Below are 24,867 nucleotides of genomic sequence, written 5' to 3'. Positions count from 1 at the left end.
TTAGGGGTAGTTTCTGCAAGAGGGTTGGTGATCAATGTTTGAGTCAGACCCACTACGCTCTCTCTGCTTCCTCTTCCACCATGAGATCCTTCCTCCCTGGATATCCTGACATGGTCATCTTCCAGATTCACCAACGGCCTAACCAATGGGCCTGCTGGACTGTGAACCTCTAAATCATAAGTAGTTTCATTTGGGTATTTAGTTAGAGTGACAAAAAAATTGACTAGTTGGGGCTGGCTCTGTGGCATAGCAGGTAAAGCCACCACCTGCCGTGCCAGCATCCCATATGGGCACCAGTTTGAGTCCCAGCTGTTGCACTTCCAATCCAGCTCTCTGCTATGGCCTGGGAAAACAGTAGAAGATGGCCCAAGTACCTGGGTGCCTGCACCCATTGTGGGAGACTCAGAAGCAGCTCCTGGCTTCAGATCAGCACTGCTTCAGCCACTGCGGCCATCTGGGGAGTGAAAGAGAGGATGGAAGACTCTCTCTGCCTCTGCCTCTCTGTAGCTCTGCCATTCAAATAAATAAGCCTTTAAAAATAACTGACTAGTATATTGACTAGTATACTTCATATGTGAAACAGTGGTTTAATTGGTGGTTAGTTCTTTTACTTATATTTAATTCTTTTCCATGAAATCAATAGTAATAATTATAAAAAAGGTTAATAGCAACACACACTGATGTTAGGTGTGTGTTTCTTTCATTTTTTAGTTTGAAGAACAACTTTTTGAAACAGGTAAAGAATTTGAGGAGTTAGTCCAAGGTGAGATACAAGCCTTGTTACTCATGATGTTGCATTAGACCAAAGAATGAAATGCTCTATTATTATGGCGCGCGCTCTCTCTCTCTCTCTCTCTCTCTCTCCTGCATACTCATACACACACATACACATTTGACCTGTTGAGAGGCAGAGAGAAGCAGAGACAGACAGAAAGGGAGCTCCTATCTGCTGGTGCCATCCCTAAATGCCTGCAATAGCCAATGGATGAAACAGGCCAAAGCTGGGGCAGAAACTCATTCCACACCTCCCACAAGGGTGACAGGGACGCAATTACTTGAGCCATCACCTGCTGCCTCTCAAGGTGCACATTAGAAGGAAGCTGAAGTTGACAACAAAGCCAGGACTCAAACCCAGGAACTCCAATATGGGATACAGGTGTCTCAATTGTCATGTTAACTGCTACATCAAATGCCCATCCCACATGCATATTTTAAGTAAAAGCAGTGGAAATTATACAAACAACATGTGAGGAAGGCAGCACTTAAGTCTCCCAAACAAGAGCCCCACCAACCAAGATTCTAGGGTATAACGATTCCAGCCCCGTCCTTTAGTTTCCCTAGCCCTAGGGATGATATCTACTTCCCGCAGTTGCTACCTTCATGATACCACACTGTACCTTTGTTGCCTTTCAGGCCCAGCTAATTCTTCATATTCAATTTTCTATGCTAAAATAACTGATGTAGTTCAGTCTTCCAGTTAGATCCTGAGACAATGGAGAGAATTGGCTCAACTTCAGGTGTTAATGGCAAGGCCAGTCTTACTGTTACCTTTCTGAGGCCCAGATAAAGACAGACTGACACAGAGGGAGAGACAGACCATCCAGTCTTTTTAATTAAACCATTGCTATCGTTAGTAATGGTTTGTTAGTTGGTTGGTTTGAATGTAAGGATTCCTTAAAAGACTGGAAAAGTAAGCCCAAAGAAAAGAAAGGGCATGGCAGGTTCATGTGCAACAGTGGTGAGGAATAATGTGTAGAAATATGTAGAGGAAAATTTCAAGGAGTGCATTGAATTCCAGACTTGGCTAAATATTTATGCTTATTCTATTACATACAACAGGGATTAATAGAAAGGATTTAAACTGAGACTTAAGATTTCAAGAAGGCAAACACACTGAGCATGTGGGGTAGATAAGAAGGGCCCATCTGAAGGCCAAGTTAACCACTTAGGATCTTACTTGGTAGTTCAAGGATAAAAGTAGTCTAAACTAATGAGGTGACCACAGAAAATCACAGTAAGGAATAAGAAAAGGGAATTTGGGGCAGAAAGGAAGCTTCTGTATCTCTATTTTTTTTTATCTTCCAGAGTACTAACATTGTGTCTTACATACCACATTTTTTTGTACAAGTGAATACATAAAAATTTCTCCTTTTTCTTAGTCTCTAAAAGCATTTTGATAAATGTTATTTTATTACATAACCTCATTTTGTAGAACCTTTAGAGTTAAATAAAACTTAGTTACTACTATCAAAGACAACAAATAATCCAACTTTTGTTTGTGATTTTAAGGTGGAAATCTGCTGTACGAGCAAGTGCCCATGGTTGAAATTGATGGAATGCATATGGTAGAAACCAGAGCCATCCTGAGATACCTAGCAGCAAAATACAACTTGTATGGCAGGAACCTGCAGGAGCAAGCCTGGTACAAACAGCACTTCTTATGCAGAAGAGAACTTAGACCTTTAGGCTCATTAGCAGCCATATGCAGTGGAGTTCTTGATAGAGTCACAGAAAATTTATTTCTTGTTTAAGTTTGTATTATTAAAATAATGAACACATATCAAAAGGGAGGGAATAATATAATAATCCCAAGGTACCTGTTTGCCTTCAATAAGTATGAAGTTGTGACCAATCACAGTTTCCTTAATTTTCTGTAAATTTTTTGTATTTTGCTGTCATTAAAAGAAAACCAGCCACTTTCTCACGAACCTGTGCTTGCCTCCACTAGGAAGCAGTAGCATAGCACCCAGGAATAAATCACAACTCTGATTCAAAGTTTTGTGGGAAGGTAGTCTCTCCCTGGGAAACTGATTCTGGAAGTGGCTACTGGAAACCACCTCATTAGTCTCTGGTCACACCTGATATAACCCCCAGCCTCTCAGACATCAGCTAATTCTCACATGCACACACCAGCGCTTTTGCAATGAGCAGACCAGTCTACAAACTGCCAAAATGGTCTTAGGTCACCTAGAGTTTAAAACCGCAACTGTAAATTGTAAATTAGTGCACAAAAGTAGAAAACTGTGAGTTGGTAAACAACAAATAGTTCATTTTTATTAAATATGTTTTAAATAAAATTTTCATTGATTATGCCTTTATTCAAAATGCATTTATATTTAAAAACTGTTTTTACAAATTGAATGCAGTTAGACATTAATTGATCTTGTATTTTCAAGTCTCAGCTGTAAGTCTTCTCATGTTTTCTAGTAGCTTCTGCCAACTTCCTATTGATTGCAACCCTGCCGTATGCTTAACGTGTTCTGTCTCTTTGTGAATTCGTAGCTGGAGTTAGACGTGCTGGTGGTTTTGCAAGACCACTTCATGAGTGTTGGTGGATTCCTCTATCAGGAAGCACAGAACGCCTGCCTGTCTATGCTTTGTGATACTGATGGCCTTCGGTGTTCAGTGCTATCATTCCTTCAGCGTTTATCATCAAAAATACTGTATCTACAAGACTTCAGCCACCGCTGCTTAGTTGAAAATACAATTTCCTATAGGAAAGGTAGGATTGATGCTTGGTTCTTCCTCTTTGTTTTCCAAGTAATGAGCTGATTCACTTGCATCCTTCAACAGTGACTGACTAGTTCTTGTTATTGTTTTAATATTACTATGAAGTCACAATTTAAACATCTTTGGTGTGTTTCTGTTCACTTAATTGTTATTCTTATTTGTGCTAACATTATCCTACTTTGGCCTGTGGCAGTCAAGTTGCTGCCAGGAATTTTTTATATTACCCTAGTGGCCTCCTCCCTTCCTGATTATCTAAAGTAACATGATGCTCCAGGTCAGTCCTCTGCATCTCTTGCTCCAGCCCTGAACTCAGCCATGTCTCCAAGGAGCTGAGTTCCTTAGAGCTGAGTTAATGCCAAGTGGTTCTTAAGCCGACCTTTCACAGAACTAATGTTTATACATTAAAAGTGAATTAATAATTTACTTATAGTGCTTTCATCAGTATGCTACAACAAAACCTCGTATGTGTTAGACACTTTGCATTTTAAAATTCTTTGGACTTCATAATCCCGTAAGAATGGTCAGAATGGCACACTTCTGGTTATCTATTGCTACTCAATATTCTCCCCCACAGTTCTGTGAGTTGACAGGACTCCGTGGAAGGGTTCTCTCTGAGTGTCTCGGGCAGTGCTTTGCTTGTTTGTCTGGCACTTGGGTTGGGAGGGCTGGAACCTGTGAGTCTGGCTGGGCCTCTGTCTCTTTGCATGTGGCTAGCTTTGCTGTATGGGTGGATTCTTACATAGTGCCTGGCTGCCTTTAAAGCAAGAATTCCAAGACCAGGCAGAAACTGCAAGGCTTCTTGTGACCTAGCCGTGGAACTCCAAGAACATTTCTTTCCACATTCTATGTCAATTACGTCCCCATGGCCCACTCAGACTCAAGGGCAGAATGAAAACAACTCCCTATGCAAGGAGTAGCAAAGAATTTGAGACAATCTTAAAGACACATTGCTATCCAAGGTCGAATCTAAAGGAACTATGGTTCAAACAATTCAGAGACTCACCATTTACCAGGACAGAGGTTTCCAGTGCCCACACCAGCAATCTTTTCACTATGAAATGGTTAGACACAGTACTCATCTTTCCACACAAGTAGAGAGAGAACTTGTACAGTGAGTCTTGTGCCTTTTTAAGTTGCTCTCCTGACTGTGTCCGAGAACCTTCAATCCAGATGCAGACATTTAGGCCATCTAGGGGTTCCTTCCATGCATCAGCATGCACAGATGATCTCACTGTTATTTCTACATTTCAATATGATCTTTGCCCGATTTACTACTTTGAAATTATTTTAATCCTTTGTGTACATCTATTTTATTAGCATTAGTATTAAATATCTGATATACACATATTGATAGCTGCTTACAAACTTTGAGAACTTTCCTACCTCCCAAATTGAGCTTTATTAATACCCAAAGATAACAGCAGACTGACAGAAATGCTTGGCTTTAACACATGTTGTCATGTGCCATGTTCCATGACAACATCCGAAAACCTCAACGACAGGCCTGATAACCTGGCGGGTAAAACTGAAACACCACTTAAAAGATTTCTCTGGCCTATAAGGTGATACTCCCTTTATCTGAAGCTCTCTTATCACCTTTGCTCTAGGATTGACATGTACGTGGAAGGCTTGAAGGACCTGAGTGACATGATTATGTACCTTCCACTCTCTCTGCCTGAAGAGAAGGAGAGGAATCTTGAATACGTCCTCCAAAGAGCCACTACACGATTCTTCCCTAAGAGAAGGTAAGCAACAGGCGTCTGCCCCACTTCCTGATTGGGTCAAGAGGAAGAAAAACAAACTAAACTAAAAATAGATAAGAACGATGCCCCGAAGACTCTGCGAGAGCTCAAACTTCTTCCCTCACTTAACATTTATAAAACAAACCCACTCTCCCTCTTTCCTCTTGGGTCTTCTGGATCTTATTATTTTTTGTAAAAGCTTTGTTTTTGGCCAGCGCCGCTGCTCACTAGGCTAATCCTCCGCCTTGCGGCGCTGGCAGACCGGGTTCTAGTCCCGGTCAGGGCACCGATCCTGTCCCGGTTGCCCCTCTTCCAGGCCAGCTCTCTGCTGTGGCCAGGGAGTGCAGTGGAGGATGGCCCAACTGCTTGGGCCCTGCACCCCATGGGAGACCAGGAGAAGCACCTGGCTCCTGCCATCGGAACAGCGCGGTGCGCTGGCCGCAGCGCGCCTACCGCGGCGGCCATTGGAGGGTGAACCAACGGCAAAAGGAAGACCTTTCTCTCTGTCTCTCTCTCACTGTCCACTCTGCCTGTCAAAAATTAAAAAAAATATAATAATAATAAAAGTTTTGTTTTTTAAAAAATTTTATTTATTTGAAAAGAGTTACAGAGAGAGAGGGACAGACAGCCAGAGAGTGAGCTTCCATCTGCTGGTTCACTCCCCAGATGGCTGCAACAAGCCAGGGCTGAGTCAGGCTGAAGCTAGGAGTGAGGAGTTTCATCCAGGTCTCCCCTAGGGGTGCAGCGGTCCAACTACTTGGGCCATCCTATGTTGTTTTTCCCAGGCCATTAGCAGACAACTGGATCAGAAGTGGCGCCGCCAGGACACAAACCAGTACCCATATGGGATATCAGTGTCACAGGTGGCGGCTTTACCCACTATGTCACAACACCAGCCCCAGGATTTGTGTGTGTGTGTGCTTCTGGTGCTGATATAATTTTGGAATAAAACAGAACCTTTCTGACAAGATTCAGGGGGAAGGGAAGAAATCCACACTCACTAGAGAAGTGGGTAGGAAGGAAAATTCATATTATTTATAAAATACATTGAATAGTAAAGGCTCAAAACAGGTTAAAAGGTTATAGAATTCTATGTAATATTTCAAAAATTGAGGAAATTGATTTTAAAAAAACACTTTATTTTTCCTGTCTTTATTATTTGAAAAAGAATATCTGAAGTTGGCTTTTGAGCAAATATTTAGACTGACATCCCTAACACAAGAGTTGGATGCTTCTGTAGCCCTCATTGTACTTCATTAGTACATTCATTATAATATTGATAGAGGAAAGAAATAATAATAATGAAATGCTAGAATTTGACAAAAATTGAGCCAGATGACTTTTCCAAACCCATTTCCAATGCTGCTTTAATCCATTCATTCTAGGTTGAACAGCAACAGTTCTAACTGAATGACTTACTATATATATTTAATTATATTTATCATGATCAACAATCTTTGAGCCTAATCACGTGATGCAGATTATTTTATTGATACTGATATATTTGGCATGAATTACAGATACCTTATGTCCCTGGTTGAACTTCCCCTAATGTCATGCAGTGAGTTTTCAGTCCCCTTGATCCAAACTGGATCACACTGTGAAAATTCTACACTGAAGGCTTTCTTCATGCCATTTTACTCAAAAGTATTAAAAAGATAATTCAATTATAATCAGAATAAAATTTAAGAGATTTTTATCTTATAGTTTTATAAATATTATCAATGAGTAGATACCTAACACCACTATTCCTAATGACTATATTTTTGTTGTATAAGTTTATGAAATATAGACTTCCCTCATGGCTAAGAAAAGTAATAATAACAACATCACTAACAACTGTGCTGATAATAATGATGGTTCACGTCTGAGTGCCAAGAACTCTGTTCTGCACTTTACCCATTACCTCCACTTTGCATTCATAATAACTCCACAGAAGGGATGTCAGTATTATCCCCATTTACAACTGAGGCAATCACAGCTGAAACAAGCGAAGTAACTTAACCAGTGTCACACAACCAAGAACACTGGCACCTACATCCAAATCCAACTCCTGAGCCCATGCCTACATTTCATAACACTATAGGGTTTTAGGGCCACCAGAGTCCTTAGTAACCACCTACCCTAATCTTTTATTTTGTATTCAATCAATTTTGACCTGAAGTGACCCGTAAATGACAGTCCTATGAGAAGAAAATGTGGTTATAAAAATGAAATGTAGGTCTCTGTGCAACCAATCTTCTCCCTGCAAAGTACCTTCCAAAGAACAACATGCCTAAGGAATCTGCCATGAGATGGCACAAGGAGGGAACATCATCAAGACCTGGAGGAGGGATCAGCCAGGGTTATGGTGCTAACTATAACTATAGCTTCTAGAACTTTCTGCAAAGTCAACGAACTTAACTGAATTGTATGTTAGGTATGTCCTGACTCTTCTACCTTCTCCATCTCAACTATGCAGGCACTGAGAGAACATGGGCAAGATTTTCTTGTGGGCAACAGGCTGAGCTGGGCTGATGTACAGCTTCTTGAAGTCATCTTAATGGCTGAAGAATGCAAACCCAGTATCCTCTCAGGCTTCCCTCTGCTACAGGTAACACCATCCAAATGGTTCCCAAGGACAGCAGGGAAAATGGATTTCATTCACATATTCTTTCATTAAATCATTCACCACCAGTAAAGAACCTACTGACTTCCTTATGCCAAGAAGTGAGTTAGAAATATGTTAAGAAACATACATAGTGGGAGACACAAAATAATATCTAAAGCAGGACAGTCACCTGGACCAGCACAGGGATCTGAGGCAGGGTCTCTGCAGAACTCAACTCTCAAAGGCTTTGACCGGCATGTAGTAGACCCTCAATAAAAGTTGCTTCCTACCTCTAAGTTAAATGGGGAGAAACACAAGATAATATAATTTTAACAGACATCATTTTAATGATACTTGTAACCACTGAAAAAGCTATTGCATGCCATGTATCACACTAAGCAGCAAATGCTCATTTATTTTATCCTATCCTCAAAGTAAATAGAAAATGAGACACAGAGGTAAAATAACTTTCACTAAGTCACATTGTTTACAGGTGACAGGACTCAAACCTTAGTCTGTCTGATTCCATAGCCTTAAAACACTTTGCTATGTTGGTAGATTCCTTTACAATCTTGTAAAAATATACTCACGTAAAACATTTGTAATCTGAGTTATGACAATGCCACAGTTTCAGTTTTCCATTTCCTATTATATTACAAACATGTTTTCATATTGTTTTTCAGTCTGCCTCATTTTTATACAAAGCCTATATACATATTTTTAAAATTTACACTTAAAATATGTATACATTTAAGAGTGTCAATTGTTAGATCAACAACAGGAGTCACTGTGCACTTACTCCCCATGTAGGATCTCTGTCCTTAATGTGTTGTACAATGTGAATTAATGCTATAACTAGTACTCAAACAGTACTTTACAATTTGTGTTTCTGTGTGGGTGCAAACTGTTGAAATCTTTACTTAATATATACTAAATTGATCTTCTGTATATAAAGATAATTGAAAATGAATTGATGTGAATGGGATGGGAGAGGGAGCAGGAGATGGGAGGGTTGTGGATGGGAGGGAAGTTATGGGCGGGGGGGAAGCCACTGTAATCCAAAAGCTGTACTTTGGAAATTTATATTTATTAAATAAAAGTTAAAAAAGAAAAAGAAATAAATAAAATATGTATACATTTAAAATACATACTTTTTTAAAAAAAGATTTTATTTATTTTATTTAAGAGGTAGAGTTACAGACAGTGAGAGGGAGAGACAGAGAGAAAGGTCTTCCTTCCATTGGTTCACTCCCCAAATGGCCACAGAACTGCACCGATCCAAAGCCAGGAGCCAGGAGCTTCTTCCTGGTCTCCCACGCGGGTGCAGGGGCCCAAGGACTTGGGTCATCTTCCACTGCTTTCCCAGGCCATAGCAGAGAGCTGGATTGGAAGTGGAGCAACTGGGACTAGTACCGGCGCCCATATGGGATGCCGGCGCTGCAGGCGGAGGATTAACATACTGCACCATGGCTCCGGCCCCTAAAATACATACATATTTTAAAATTTTTCATAACCCTATAATATTTCATTTATTACACTCTAAGTAACCTTACTAAAAAAAATCACAATATACATGTCCTACATGTATAAAAAACTGAGAAATATCTACATAAATGAGCATTCATTGGATACAATTTTATGTAGCCATTTAAAGTTATATTTAAGGACTATGTAACAATATGCAAGTGATTATGGCTTAAAAAATGAAGGCTTATCATTACTGTATATCAAGATGCTCTGGAATGTTTTCATAAGTAAGGTTGTGAGAGAATCTTTATGGATACAACTTGTGCCACATTTAATATTACATTGTTATATATTTTTCTGAAGATTTATTTATTTACTTGAGAGGCAAAGTTACAGACAGAAACAGGGAGACACAGAGAAAGGTCTTCCTTTCACTCCCCAAATAGCAGCAATGGCTGGAGCTGGGCCTATCTGAAGCCAGGAGCCAGGAGCTTCTTTGGGTCTCCCACATGGGTGGAGAGGCCAAGCACTTAGGCCATCTTCCACTGCTTTCCCAGGCCATACGCAGAGAGCTGGATGAGAAGAGGAACAGCTGGGATTCAAACAGTGCCCATAGAGGATGCTGGCGCCACAGGTGGACACTTAACCTACTACACCAAAGCGCACCAGCCCCTTTGTAATATTTTAAATGGGATCACTTGGCTATAGCCTATAAACTTTTTGTGGATTACTAACTTGTATTGCTGAGTATTGTTAACTTGTAATATCACTTTGCAATGTGCCATACAACATATGAAAATCCCACTTATCTCCCATCTCTACCAGCAGTGCGGAATGTAAATTTAAATTACTTTTAATTTTACTTTTTAATTTTAATTACAAGACAAGTCCTCATCTGAATCTTACTTTATTTTGCAATTTTCTCCTCTTATAGATACTGTACTTTTGCATTTTAGGAATTCAAGGTCAGAGTCAGCCACATCCCCACAGTTAAAAAATTTCTCCAGCCTGGAAGCTAGAGGAAGCCCCCACTGGAGGAAGAATCCGTTCAGACTGTGAAGAGCATATTCAAATCTGAACATGGCATGTTTCTTAAAAACATGAGCACCATAGTAGCTGAATATTAACAAATGAAGAGGTCTAAGGAACTCTACATGTGTAACAAGGCTCAGACAACTATCCTGTGGCCACGTTAATAAAGCTATGAAAACAAAGTGATGAGAGCATAAGGAAATGAACTATCATACCTGTCTATAAGTCAGAGAACTTTTGCTGTTTTCATAAGACAATATAACATGAATTAATCAGAACCACCCAAGTAAGAATTCTTCTGCATTCAACACAGTGCAAAAGAATAAAAAAAGGCTGGCGGCATGGCTTAACAGGCTAATCCTCCGCCTTGCGGCGCCGGCACACCAGGTTCTAGTCCCGGTTGGGGTGCCGGATTCTATCCTCTTCCAGGCCAGCTCTCTGCTATGGCCCGGGAAGGCAGTGGAGGATGGCCCAAGTCCTTGGGCCCTGCACCCGCATGGGAGACCAGGAGAAGCACCTGGCTCCTGGCTTCGGATCAGCGTGGTGCGCTGGCCGCAGCGGCCATTGGAGGGTGAACCAAGGCAAAAAGGAAGACCTTTCTCTCTCTCTCTCTCACTATCCACTCTGCCTGTCAAAAAAAAAAAAAGAAAGAAAAAGAATAAAAAATAGTAAGCAAATAGAGAGCAAGAATTTCTTTTAAAAACAAAACCAAAAAATCACATACACCACCAACATCCACTTCTACCACCTTTTGAAAAAAGTCCAGAACACTACTGAATAACTTCAAACTGGTTTCAGGTACAGTCTATATCTCTAGTCTGTTTCACATTTAGCAGTTTGAGTAGAAACTGTTCTCAATCTGAACCTGAAGGCTGTTCTCAGTCATTTCTGACAGCAGGTAACCCCATGAGGACAGATTTCCAGCCTTACTTATGGCGACAAAACCTCCTTGCTACCTTAGGATCAGTGTTTTTCTCTTTCTTAAAAACAGGATATTTTAAGAATATTGAAGAATTTTGTCTTGGCTTACCATGTGGTTCCACTAGTGGAGTTTGTTTTCCCTCTGTTAAATTGCTTTTCCCCGAAGTTTAACCTCCTTGAGGGTCAGCTGGGGAAAGCATCAACGGAACACAACCATTGCAGCCCCGCTGTTACCAGTTGTTACCAGTTGAGGGCTCCACACACCATTTCAAAGGAGGCTTGGAAATCCGATGCCACTGTGCAGAGCCAAAAGGACCCTAACTGCAGGTTACTGCAGCTCTAAGTTCAACTCCTCCTTAATCATGAGAAACTCAGTCCCACTGAAAGGAACTGACCTTCCAAAGGTCACACCAACCAGTGCAAGGGCTGGGCAGGGACTCAGGTCTCCTGCTATTCAATATGAGCCCGAACAGTACCTCGGACATTTAGTTACAATCATGGCCAAAAATTAAGTAATTTGAAGCAAAATCATTTGTTTCAGAATTCTTAAGTTTCACAGAGAGAAAGAGAAGCTCTGATCCTGTTGGCTTAAAATAACCCTCCTTCGGGGCCAGCGTTGTGGCTCACTGTGTTAAAGCCCTGGTCTGAAGTGCCAACATCCCATATGGGCACCGGTTCGAGTCCTGGCTGCTCCTCTTCTAATCCCACTCTCTGCTATGGCCTGGGAAAGCAGCAGAAGATGGCCCAAGTCTTTGGGCCCCTGCACCCACATGGGAGACCCAGAAGAAGCTCCTGGCTTCAGATTGGCGCAGCTCTAGCCATTGCGGCTATCTGGGGAGTGAACTAGCAGATGGAAGACCTCTCTCTCTGTCTCTACCTCTCTCTGTAACTCTTTCAAATAAATGCAATAAATCTTTAAAAAATAAAACCCTCCTTCCCACCTCTTTTATCAGGAACTGAACATCTGAATGTCAAATATGATTTGAGCATAGAGAGAGGACACCAAAATTTAAGAAACAGGTTTTTTTAAAAAGTCTTTTATTTGAATACTGAATATGTTCTCAGAGGACACAGAATGTGCCAAGAATGGAATTTTCTTAAAGGAAACAATTAAAATGGAAAAATATTAATTCTAACAATTTCTAAAACATGACAAACACATTTACTTTGTTCAAACACTCTTAAGAAATTCCTTTATCTGCTAAGTCATGGTTTAATGTAAATTTACTTGAATCATGAGTATTTGATATTGTACAAGAAAAAAAACCACCTATATAAAATAGATACAGCAAAGGAAATAATGCATTAAATGCCTTTAATGAAAATAGTGCTTGGCAATTACAAAACAATTTATTTTTTAAAAAAAGCCTCTAACTAGTGTTTATATGGCATTACTTCTGTTGCTGGCATAAAGTAAGACTTCACATTCCACAGTGAAATTCACATATATACAGAGAATGTGCTCTGTCCTTACGATAGGATGGCAGGAAGTTTGTTTTCAGCTCCTCAGGATGCTCACAGCAGCGACAAGACAAGTCTCAGGATCATCATGAGGCTGGATCAAAAGAAAAAGACAATGGGAGGGTCACTCTCACCTGGCCAAGATGAGAAGGGGTCAAAGGCCCAGCTCACCGAGAGCGCTCCCAGCCCCTGCTTCCTGGGCTGTCTCCTAGCTCTGCTTGAAAAGGCAGGTGGCGGAAGACTCCTCATCTTTGTATTCTGACTTCTTAGACACTGCTGAATTAGCCATTTTAAAATGTCACTGAATCAATACGAAAAATCAGAACTTGCTCTCTGAAAACCTGCAGTGAGGTTTTATGCGGAAAAGGTTTGGAAAGATGCCAACTTTCAAAAGCTAGCAAAGCAAACAAAATCATCACAGAGCAATTTAGGGGGCAGTTACGACATTCTCAGCTACTTATCTGTAAACTTCATCCTGGCTCCTTCCACTACCAAGGACCACGTTTGGCACAGGGCTATACCTGGGAAGCAACCCTTGGTGATCACACCCTCCCACACACACACCCAGAAATGCAACACATAGAAACTTCTGCAGAAAAGTAGACAGAATATTAACAATCACTCATTATGCTACCACCCATGGAGAAACACTGCTAACAGTTTAAGGTATTCCCTTCCTATTTTTATAAAGAAATATTTTTTTAAAAACTGGGATCACATTATATTTGATTGTCTTTGATCCCGTTTTTATACCTTGCTATGTCAGTCAGATTTTCCAATGCCACTAACTAGTTTTTGAAAGCATGAACTAATGTTCTCATAAACTGAACAACACATTTATTTGAAACATTTCCTTACTGGTAAACTTTTAGGTTGTTCCTAACTTTTCAGCTTTTCATGTTTTCCATTAGAAATAAAGTTGCAGGGCCAGCACTGTAGCATAGCAGGTAAAGCCGCCGCCTTCAGTGTTGGCATCCCATATGGCCGCTGGTTCGAGTCCTGACTGCCCCACTTCTGATCCAGCTCTCTGCTATGGCCTGGGAAAGCAGTGGAAGATGGCTCAAGTCCTTGGGCCCCTGCACCCATGTGCGAAGACCCAGAGGAAGCTCCTGGTTTCTGATCAGTGCAGCTTCAGCTGTTGTGGCCAGCTGGAGAATGAACCGTGGGATGGAAGACCTCTCTCTCTCTCTCTCTCTGTCTCTACCTCTCTCTGTAACTCTGCCTTTCAAATAAATAAATAAATCTTAAAAAAAAAAAAAAAAAAGTTGCATTTGACTTTCAAATGAAAATTGACTTCTGCCAAAAATTCATCACTTTGAAATGATGGCAAAGGAAAATATAGATCAAAATAGTTTTTCTTACCTCAAACATGCAACCAGCCCAGCAGGCATTATTTTCTTGGATCTCTTAAATCTCACACCCATTATGGTGGCCAGGAAAAAAGCTGTAACTGGAAACCAAACCAATCCATGGAACAGAGTTCAAAAACCTTATCAAACACTTGCATGTGGAAAATATAAATATCATTACAAAGTGTTTAATATAACATTATAATATTATGGCTATATATTGAGTTGCTCTTTCCTAGAAAAAAAAAAAACAGAATGTTCTCTGAAATGCTTTATGAACTAGCTCATCAGAAAGTTTGAGTAAACAAACATATTAAAATATATTCCTGAAATATTTTCAAGAGAAAATTCTTTGCTAAGCTAAATTTCTGCTCATAGAACACTACCTGAAGGTTATTACTACATCTTATTCAGTTCCCCTAAAAAATATCAGTGGGGGCCAGCGCTGTGGCATAGCAGGTAAAGCCACCACCTGCAGTGGCAACATCCCGAATGGGCGCTGGTTTGAGTCTCAGCCGCTCCACTTCCGATCCAGCTCCCTGCTAATATGCCTGGGAAAGCAGTGGAAGATGGCCCCTGCACCCACTTAGGAGACCTGAAAGAAGCCCTGGCTCCTGGCTTTGGATTGGCCCAGCTCCGGCCACTGTGGCCATCTGGGGAGTGAACCAGCAGATGGAAGATCTGTCTGTCTGTCTCTCTATAACTCTTTCATATAAATAAATAAATAAGATCTTAAAAAAAGAGAGAACTGTATCTGTAAATCACATTGAATATTTTAAAAACTAAAGTTAAAATGACAAAAAAATTATTTTAAAAAAAGAAACATTAGGGCGTGTACTTGGACCCATGGGAGACAATAAATGTTTACTTTTAACTGAATGTAAGGAAAATAACCAGTATTTAAAAGTAAGAACTAATTAATATGTCAATACCAGGAAGAAGGCTGGTTTTTTTCTTTATAGCATTCCCTTCTGGGGAATGTGAAGCCTGGAAGATAAATAACAGCCTAAGCAATCATATTATATTCAGAGCATCATGTCAGCATTTTACAGGATGTTCCAGTAGGAAGGCAGAGGTGGTTCTATGTAAGACATTAGAGCACGGATGTTACAACTTAAAAACAGATTTTAAAGAAAAATTATTTATAGGAAAAATAAAATGGCTGGCAATAAACATATGTGGATTACTTAAATGCATATGAAGAAGAACTTCGATCTGCTGATATAGCTGCATCTTCTAACATAATCCAATTATTATTTTTAAAAAATAGCCTTAGCCCCTATTTAAAATAAGAAAGAAAAGAAAAAGAAATACCACATCTCTTTCTCTCCCTCAAATGCAAAACTGGTACAATTTTGTCTTTGTATTTTCCTCCATATGCTACCATGGAACTTCAAATCATAAGTAAATCAAATAATGACAGCTTTCTTGATGTGTTTTCCCAAACCTTCACTGGATTTCTTTTTGTTGTTATTTGTCTAATGGGAACAGATTTCATGTATTTCATACATACAGTTTTAAGAACATAATGGTATGTATTTCTCTTTCAAGTCACATAACAGTAGCCAAATGTCCAAGAGGCTTTAATCACATAAATTTCCACTTTTTCTGTGGCTGTTCTCCTACTAAGGCCAACAAAGGGAGAAATTAAAAATCAGCCTTGCTTTTCTAGATTAGATCTTAAGGCAGAAAAAAATCCAAAGCCATTTGTGAACTAAATAAAGTAGTACAAGGCTATCTCTTCTTAGGTATTTTTACAGCAACATAAAAACTGCTAAATAGGCATTCAAGAAAATTAGCTGAAAATCTAGAACTCCTTGCTCTTTCTAATTTAGCGTAACTTAAATTTTCCAGTAATAAGTTTAACAGAATTGGAAGACCTGCCATCAGTACAAATATTTTTGATCAAGTCTGTCTAGAAAGGTGCAAGAGTTATGTTCAATCTCAACACACTCACAAGGCCACTTTGTCATTGACAGCATGTTTTTCTAGAAAACCTAGTATAGGGTGTTCAAAAAAGCCATCCCAGGATTCAATCTTGTGCAACTGAGAAAAATATCTTACTTACATAGTGACAGTTTTACATCCCGTTTGTCATTGGAGACACGGTAAGCACCATAGCCAGCCAAAAATCCAATGAAAAGGCCAGCAATCAAAGACGGAACACCACCTGGGTGGAATAAATATAAATACGGCTCACAAAGGTACTCCCCCAATGAAAAGAACCTATTCCAAAGCTTCAAGTACAAAGTATAATAGTCAAGTGTATTCCCAGTTGGTCAGAGCTAAATTAGGTAGCAGACCTGCTCAGGTAGAGCAGCCCTGAATGCACAGCAATGCACATCACTTGGGGGGCACAAAAAAAAAAAAAAAAAAACTGCCTCTGGTGGTGGATTTGACACAGATAGCATGACCTTGGGCAATCAGTTGGCTTTTCTATGTTCCTCTTTTATTTTCCTTTTTTTTTTTTTTTTTTTTTTTTTTTTTTTTTTTTTTTTTGCTGCTACTGTTGTTTTTCTCATTCTCCTTGGCTTGATCTTTTTACTGCGAGGTTGTGATCATGGAAAGTAAGATATAAAGGTAATTGTAACTCACAGAAGTAAACAGAGAAGTACTGTGAAAACCAAGCAATGGTTCTGTCCTGAATAATTAACAAATCTTCAGGACTCAAGTGCTGATGAGCACTGCATCGAGACAAGAACCAGGACACTGATCCAGCCAGCCATCCCCCCACCCATCCATCCGCCTCACAGCACTGTGACAAACACCAAGCACCTGTGCACTGGACAGAGGGCCATATGCTGGTGACAGCATGAGCAGGGAAAACATAATCCTTGCTTCATGGGACTTAGTTAGAACACACTGCATTAGAATCCCAGGGGGTAATGTCGAGGTACCCGTACTTTTAACTATCAATAGGAAATTCTGACATACAGCCAGGGTTAATCATTATGGCACATGCGATCATAAACACACACACACACCATAGCAGCAGTAGCATCCTGAAAGAGAAGTTAAACACACTAAGTTCTAGTCCTAATTCTTTGAATCACTGGCTGAAGACTTTGGCTAAATTACTTAGCCTTTCTGAGTTTTCTCAGTTGCAAAACAGAGTTAATATCACCCATGTAAAATACATAAAAAGGTTTAGAATGTTATAGGAGGAGACAATATTAAATTCTTCATTGTTTCCTCCCAAATCTATTCAAATCCAACAAGATGATGTTTTATACATGTACAGCCAGAGGCAGGCCTTATGGTACAATGGGTTGAGCCACTGCTTGCGACACCCACACCCCGTATCACAGCACTGGTTCTACTCTGGCTACCCTGTTTCCTATGAAGCTCCTTACTAAACACCAAGGAAGCAGCAGATGATGATCCGAGTACTTGAGCTCCTGCCACCCAGGCGGAAGATCCAGATGGAGTTCCTGGCCCCTGGCTTCAGCCTGGCATACCCCCGGCTGTTAAGGAGTAAACCAGTAAATGATCTCTCTCCCTCTCTCCCTTCTTTCGCCTCCCTTCTCCCTCTCTGCCTTTCAAATAAAATAAATACATCTAGAAAAGCCATTCCCCTAACTAAAAAATCTTGAGGATTCAGAAATATCTGTGTCCTCTCACCAAACACCAAGTTGGCATCACAGCTTTCCCCCACCCAACACTACTCCCCATAACTGGCCCTTGGCAGGGTCTCCTGCCCCAGCTGCACGGGACTCACACCTACAGCAGCTCTGAGTGACAACAGAGTAGTGACTCACTTTACACAAATGTTGTAAGACATCTCCGTTGTAGGCAATTAGAATCTAACACAAAGTAAAAAACCAGCAAAGGGAACAGTGCTCCACCGGCCCACAGACCTCCCCACTGCCATGGCAGCAGTGGGAGGAACCGCTTGACTCTGGCTAGCACTATGCGCAATGTGTTACATGCATTTTCTTATTTAACTCTAAAAGCTGAGGAACTGAGGCCCAAAAATTAAAACTTAGCAGGGGCAAGATTAGAATTTAGGAACGCTTGCTTCTGTGGCTGATGCTCTTCACCCACGTTACACTCCCAGAGTAGGCTGCCTGGTGCAGACATATTAACCCCAAGGGTTGCCAGAATCACTGAGCAAGGGTTCTTGCAGGCCAATAGGGAGCCATACTGTGCAGCTGAACAAGATGCCCCTGAAATCAGAGATCTTACAGCTAATGTGATTTTATTTGTTCCCACCAGCTGGTAAAACCTGAAGAGATTTGGGTTAAAATAATCGTAACTCCCACCCCAACCCGAACACACACACATTCATGCATTTATGCACACGCTCACACACTCCCCTCACCCCATCCTTTCTTCCCACCTCTCAAAAGAGCAGGAAAAATGTCCGGATTTTCTTTTCTGTTCAGCAACAAAAGTTATTTTGACACAGCTTTAACAATGAAAAAATTTGTTTTCAATAACAATTCTACGAGGATTTAAACTAAGTCCTTTATAAAGTAGTCGATGGGGGGGAACAGCATTGTGGCCCAGCAGATTAAGCTCCTGCCCGTGACACTGGGATCCAATGAGCACCAGTTTGAGTCTCGGCTGCTCCACTTCTGACCTAGCGCCCTGCTAATGTGCCTGGAAAAACAGCAGAAGATGGCCCAAGTGCTTGGGTCCATTCACCCACGTGGGAGACCTAGATGGAGTTCCAAGTTCCTGGTTTCAGCTTGGCACAGCCCCAGTTGCTGCGGCCATTTGGGGAGTGACCCATTGAATGGAAGATACCTCTCTCACTCTCCCTCTCTTTCTCTGTCTCTCCTCTTTCTATATATTACTCTGTCTTTCAAATAGATAAAGAAATCTTTAAAAAATAAAGTAGCAATGAAACTTCAACTTTTGAATGATTACTTACAAGTCTTACTTTGGTGCTTATTTTTTTCCTTGAGGTACGAGGCTACCTCAAAAAATTCATAGAAAACAGAATTAAAAGACAAGTTTATTTTGATGCCAAAAAATTTAAAATCCATGCTTGTTTCATAATGTGCATTTCCATGAACTTTTTGAACACCCCTCATACATACCCATTGAGATAGAACAATAAATATCTAAGGAGAGTTACAGGCTGTGACGAATTAGAAGTCATCTATTTTAGCCCTCAGCCACCAGAGAACTATGCTTTTGACTTCTTAGCCATCTCAAGGGAAGGAACTAACTAGGAGTAATGAAGACCGGACATTTTCAGTCCAACTCAAGTGCGTCAGATATACCAAAAACACTTTGCAAAACAACTGTGTTTTCATAAATTTCATTAAAATATATGGAATGGAAACATGATACACCATCACCATAAATGCTTCCACCTTAAAAAAAAAAAAAAAGTAAAATATAAACCTTGATATTTCATTTTTGTCCATAAAAATTCTTTAACTGACCAACTGGGTTTTCCCCTTTTGAACAGTGATCAAGAGACAACTTGGGATGTACCATCTTAAGTATTTAACAAATTTTTCCTATGCAACACACAATATTAACATTATTCTGTTTTTTCATATGACGAGGAATCAAAAAGAATCCTTATTTAATAGTAAGCGAGAGGCCTTATGTGAAATTAAATCGGTTAATTATGCAATTGATAACAACAGATGAAATTATAGAGTCCTGTGATGGAGAGAGATCCAGAGGCCTCTGCCATGCCTGGCCCTACATAACCTCCTCCCCTCCAGGAATTGCTCCCATGATACGCTGGTGCTCAAGAGCATCTTTAACTTCTTGTCTTACAGACCATCGGATGATCCCAGCACAACCACCAACTCCCCACCAAACCCCTCTGATGAAAAATTTGCTTTAGGCTTACCTCTCCGTTTATATCCCAAAATGCTTCCAAAGGTCACAAGAGCTGCATAACCAAAACCAATCAGGTCCATTGGTGAGACTGCAAGACTGCAATTCTAAAGTAAGGGGGAAGGGACAAAAAAAAAATATATATATATATATAATTTTTTAAAAAAATCAGAAGACTGTTGCATGCAAAAGTGAAATATATCCCACAAAATTACAAACATTGGGGCTGGTGCTGTGGCACAGTGGGTTAATGCCTCGGCCTGAAGCGCTAGCATCCCATATGGGTGCTGATTCAAGACCTGGCTGCTCCACTTCCGATCCAGCTCTCTGCTATGGCCTGGGAAAGCAGTAGAAGATGGCCCATGTCCTTGGGCCCCTGCACCCATGTGGGAGACCTGAAAGAAGCTCCTGGCTCCTGGCTTCGGGCTGGCGCAGCTCTGGCTGTTGCGACCAATTAGGGAGTGAACCATTGGATGGAAGACCTCTCTCTCTCTCTCTCTCTCTCTGCCTCTCCTGTGTAACTCTTTCAAATATATAAATAAATATTTTTAAAAATTACAAACATTAATTTCTCTAGTCTACTAAAGAAAGGAGGGCTTGCTCTTCACCTCTCCCTACACTCAGCCACAGTCCCCCCAATTCCTTCGCTCTCAGAAACAATTAGGGACACCTCGGGATGATTCTCCTTTGCCTGTCTGCGTGGACTGCCATAGCTCCAGCTGTTTAATTCTTTCTGTTTTCCAAAAGAATACTTTGTTCTGCTCAGCTGAGTCTCCTCCCTGGACCACAACACTTTGCTCTTCACTTCTCTCCTCCACACCTAGAATGTCCTCCTTCTCTTCTACCCCCAACACCCCGCCCTCACCATCTCCCTTGGAGCTTCATCCCCTGGCTTTTGCTTCATTTTATTACCTCCCAATCTCCTAATCCCAAGCCTGCACCAACCAACCGATCTGGAGCTTCTTCTTCCTCTAATTTCCCTGCCTACCACAGCTCCCAACTTCTAATTCTTTTACATTTGTGCAGATAGTTTCTTCCCATCCTCTCCACACTGCACAACAGCAAAGAGGTAACAGAGACATTTGGTGATGGAACCAAATATCTGCTTGTAAACATTTGGTTTGTCACTAGCTTCACTGTGAGACAGCTACTCTGTGGTGGCAGAGGCTGTTTGTCCTGTGCCCACACCCCTCCCTCTGTCCACTCTTCCCAAAAGAAATAGCAATAGACGAGATGAGTTCTAAAGTTCCTTGCAGCTTTTTAAGTCCCAAGACTCCTGATGGTGCTTTTACATATTTTTTGCATCTGCATTTCCTCTATGAGAAATATCTTTATAAACATGAAGAAGAGTATGTTAGAGTTCTTGTATTGTTTTACAATCTTCTCACTACTCATCATTAATGTTAACAGGTCTTTTAGTAGTAAAATAGTAACAAATTGACACCAAAGGACAGAAAAAACAGTTTGGAGCTTATCTCAAAAAATCAACTACAACTACTGTGAGGAAGGGTCTGGAGGGAGGGAATATGTGGCACTAAAAGGAGGCAACACTGAAAAACCGTTCACTTCTATCGGAAGAATTACAAAAGGAGAGCTCACCGGTGCCCAAGAACAGTACTGGGGGATGCGACATGTAGGAAGGACCTGCATTTAAAACCACTTGTGGACTGAATGACAGATAAATAATAACAATAATGAAGAGAATGACACTGTTGTACTGGACACCCTTCCAAGGCATCACATATATCATTCATTCAATCATGACCACAACCCTACCAGGAATGTACTATCATTACCTCTACTTTCCAGTTGAGGAAACAGAGGCATGGCAAAGGCATGCAATGCCTCAGGTGACACAGGTTCAGGGGAGTCTCACTTCTAACCACTGCACACTGTCACTTCTGACACTGGAGTTAACTAGATGAAAAAAGTAAAGATGCAAACGCAACTCACGTTCTTCAGTTCTCAGAGCTCACAGCCTTGCATCTGCTGACTTACCTTCTTCAGCCCTACATGCCTCTCGTGTTCAGTCCTCCTTACTCTCCTTCCCAAAGAGCTAATCATATTCCACAGTGTATGTCCAGCTTCAAACCTGATGCCACTGCTTCCTAGTTAGGCCATTCCTTAACCTGTCAGTTTCTCTGCCTCTCAATGAGGCGTAATAAACATACCCAACTCACAGCGTTGTAAGAAGTGATTGAGCTGGCCAGCGCCGCGGCTCAATTGGCTAATCCTCCGCCTTGTGGTGCCGGCACACCAGGTTCTAGTCCCGGTCGGGGCACCAATCCTGTCCCGGTTGCCCCTCTTCCAGGCCAGCTCTCTGCTGTGGCCAGGGAGTGCAGTGGAGGATGGCCCAAGTCCTTGGGCCCTACACCCGCATGGGAGACCGGGAGAGGCACCTGGCTCCTGGCTTCGGATCAGCGCGTGTGCGCCAGCCCCAGCGCGCCGGCCGCAGCAGCCATTGGAGGGAGAACCTTTCTCTCTGTCTCTCTCACTGTCCACTCTGGCTGTCAAAAAATTAAAAATAAATAATAAAAAGTAAGAAGTGATTGAGCTAATACTGTAAAGCACTTAGAACCGTCCCTGACACATACGAAACACTCTACAAATATCAGCTGCTTTAATAATAATGATTAGTCTCCTCTTTCACCCTTATACCTACTTTTAAGCTTGACAGGTGTAAAGACATTAGTATTTTCAGAATATGGAGAAAATAGTAGGGTAAATTTATGATTCAGGTACTCAATGAATCATACCATAATATTACAACCTATAATTTATAGTCATTTCCATTTAACAACCATTTATTGAGCACTGTCTTTGTGCTAGGCAGTAGCATGGCCTTGTTCTTCCAGGACTGTATGGTACAGCCTGGTAGAGAAGACAAATATGTGAAAGAGCCCTAAGAAGAGGGGCACCTTGGGGCCAGCTTTGTGACACAGCAGGTTAAGCCACAGCCAATAACGTCGGCAGCCTGTATGAGCACTGGTTTGAGTCTGGCTGACCCATTTCCAATCCAGCTCCCTGCTAATGCACCTGGGAAGGCAGAGGATGATGGCCCAAATAATTGGGCCCCTGCCACCCATGTGAGAGACCCAGATGGAGTTCCTGGTTCCTGGCTTTGGCCTGGCCCAGCCCTGGCTCTTACAGCCATTTGGGGAGTGAACCAGCAGCAGACAGATTTCCCTCTCGCTCACTCGCTCAGCTCTGCCTTTCAAATAAAGAAACACTTAGAAAAACAAAAACAGGAAGCAGCAGCTTGGGAGCCAGATTCCATCCAGCTGGGATCTTGGGGAGCGCAAAGGAAGCCAAGTGGCAAGGAAGGAAGATCCAGGCTAAAGGGAGAACACCTGCAAAGGCCTCCGAGCATGTGAAAGCACGGGCACGCTCTCAAAATACAAAGTGCAAGGAGGTTGTAAAGAGAGGGGGGACTGCTGAGTAGGATAGGACCTGAACACCCATGCACGCCCCGTAAAGAGAGTCTGCTTCTCTCATAAAAGCAATGCGGGATCAAAGAAGGGAGACTCACAATCCTAACTGAATTTCAGCAACTGCTTCCTGGCTGCAGTAGCAGAAGATGAAGTACAGTGAGGCAGGGAGAAAAATAGGGCGGCTGCTGCCGTAAACCAGGCAAAAGCTTACTGATGCTGGTAGCCTGGCGGAAAGAAATGGCAATGAGGGTGGAGGGACTTGCAGGGATTTGGAAGAGGTTTAGAAAGCCCTGGTGTGGAGAGGGAGGAGCGGATGAGTCACATGTGAGTAACCCCTAGAAGAGGTTGGGGTCAGGGAGCCTTGATGCTACTCCAGGAAGGCAGATTATCTACTGGAGCAGCAGCAAGGTGTGTGGAGGGGGGAGCAGAGAGGTGGTCAGGAATGATGGGCCCCACCTGGAGTATACTCCCCCAGAGATCCCTCCCACACAGGAACACTCCCACACACAGGTCTGAAGTTCATGAGAGATCATTATCAAGTTTAAGCACCTGATTTCTCCTGAGGCCAAGCAGCTGGTGTCAAAGACGGATTCCACCATTCCTCCCCCATCCTCCCTTGGGGGGACACACCCCTTCCTCTTGCTATACAGTCACTTAGGTTGGGATTCGCTCTGCTCTCAGCCAACTCAAGCTCCCTGGGGCCAAGCCCAGGTTCAGTTCACCTTTCTCCTCCTCACTGCACCAAGCACATTGCCCTGCACATGGCAGGGAAAAGGAAGCACACATTAAAGCCAGGGTCTGGGTAAACACCAGAGGGACAGGGGTCGGGGCTGGCAGCCCACCACAGGCCCGGAGGCCAACCCCTGCTCAAAGACGTGTACAAGGCCACAAAGCATCTTGGGTGCAATGCAGCAAAATGCACTAAATACAAATCCAGGGAACAAGTCCTCCAAGATAAGGGGAACACATCAAGAGATTTGCTTTGAACTATTAGAGTATATAAAAAGCACCTTCACGTGGTGAGTCTGACAATCCCCCCCCTCCCGCCCCTTGAGCTCCTGGCATGAAAGACATTTTCCAGTGAAGTCTGCGTGGCGCTATGGACATCAAAAGCATCAGGCATTTTGCTATGGTGCCTGAGCTCACTCCCCACACCACCACAACCACTCCGGGAAGGCAGGAGCCAGGATGGCTGGGAGACTTAGGGCCGCGAGAAAGCAGAAAGTTGGGAATTCCCAGGAGGAGCGGTGCCCAGCCCCCGCAAAAGTCCCCTCCCCGCCCCTTTGTGTGAAGTGGGGATTTCGGGAGTAGGGGCTCTCAGTAAAGGCTCTTTTACTTCTGTGCCTCAGCAGGAAGACCCCAGGCAGGAAGGCAGCGACTGAGGATGCACAGTGCACCTGTGGCCCTGGGCCCTCCCCATAACTGAAGAAAGAAGGTGGGAGCCAGCAGGAGGCAAGCGTCTTACCTGGACCCCGGAAGCGGTCTCTGAGCCAGGGCGGTCCTCCTCAGCGGCTTGCCTTGGAGCTGGGGCCGCTGCCTGCCTGCAACGCCTTCCTCAC

At 42.2% G+C, this 24,867-nt stretch overlaps 1 protein-coding gene and 1 pseudogene across 4 annotated transcripts; one reads left to right on the top strand and one right to left on the bottom strand.

Moving 5' to 3' along the window:
• Positions 1–10,436, top strand: part of LOC133756548 (glutathione S-transferase-like) — a 17,403-nt pseudogene extending 6,967 nt beyond the window's left edge.
• On the bottom strand, positions 9,035–24,867 carry TMEM14A (transmembrane protein 14A). 4 transcript variants are annotated; one of them, XM_062186264.1, is made up of 6 exons: positions 24,774–24,867; positions 19,891–19,984; positions 16,141–16,242; positions 14,086–14,173; positions 12,737–12,817; positions 9,035–9,321 (listed from the first exon to the last, which is right to left on the bottom strand). In XM_062186264.1, exons 2-5 carry the CDS (start codon positions 19,958–19,960, stop codon positions 12,778–12,780), a joined length of 300 nt encoding a protein of 99 aa, XP_062042248.1. In that variant the 5' UTR covers positions 19,961–19,984; positions 24,774–24,867; the 3' UTR covers positions 9,035–9,321; positions 12,737–12,777. The 4 variants fall into 4 exon arrangements, with proteins under 4 accessions (XP_062042248.1, XP_062042249.1, XP_062042250.1 ...); XM_062186265.1 differs by lacking the exons at positions 9,035–9,321; positions 24,774–24,867 and adding an exon at positions 22,049–22,303 and having other exon boundaries at positions 12,328–12,817; XM_062186266.1 differs by lacking the exons at positions 9,035–9,321; positions 24,774–24,867 and adding an exon at positions 22,058–22,303 and having other exon boundaries at positions 12,328–12,817.

Source organism: Lepus europaeus, chromosome 3 (assembly GCF_033115175.1).
Source record: "Lepus europaeus isolate LE1 chromosome 3, mLepTim1.pri, whole genome shotgun sequence".
Classification (NCBI taxonomy): Eukaryota; Metazoa; Chordata; class Mammalia; order Lagomorpha; family Leporidae; genus Lepus; species Lepus europaeus.
The sequence above is the reverse complement of the archived record's forward strand: the minus strand, read 5'-3'. Positions and strand labels throughout refer to the sequence as shown.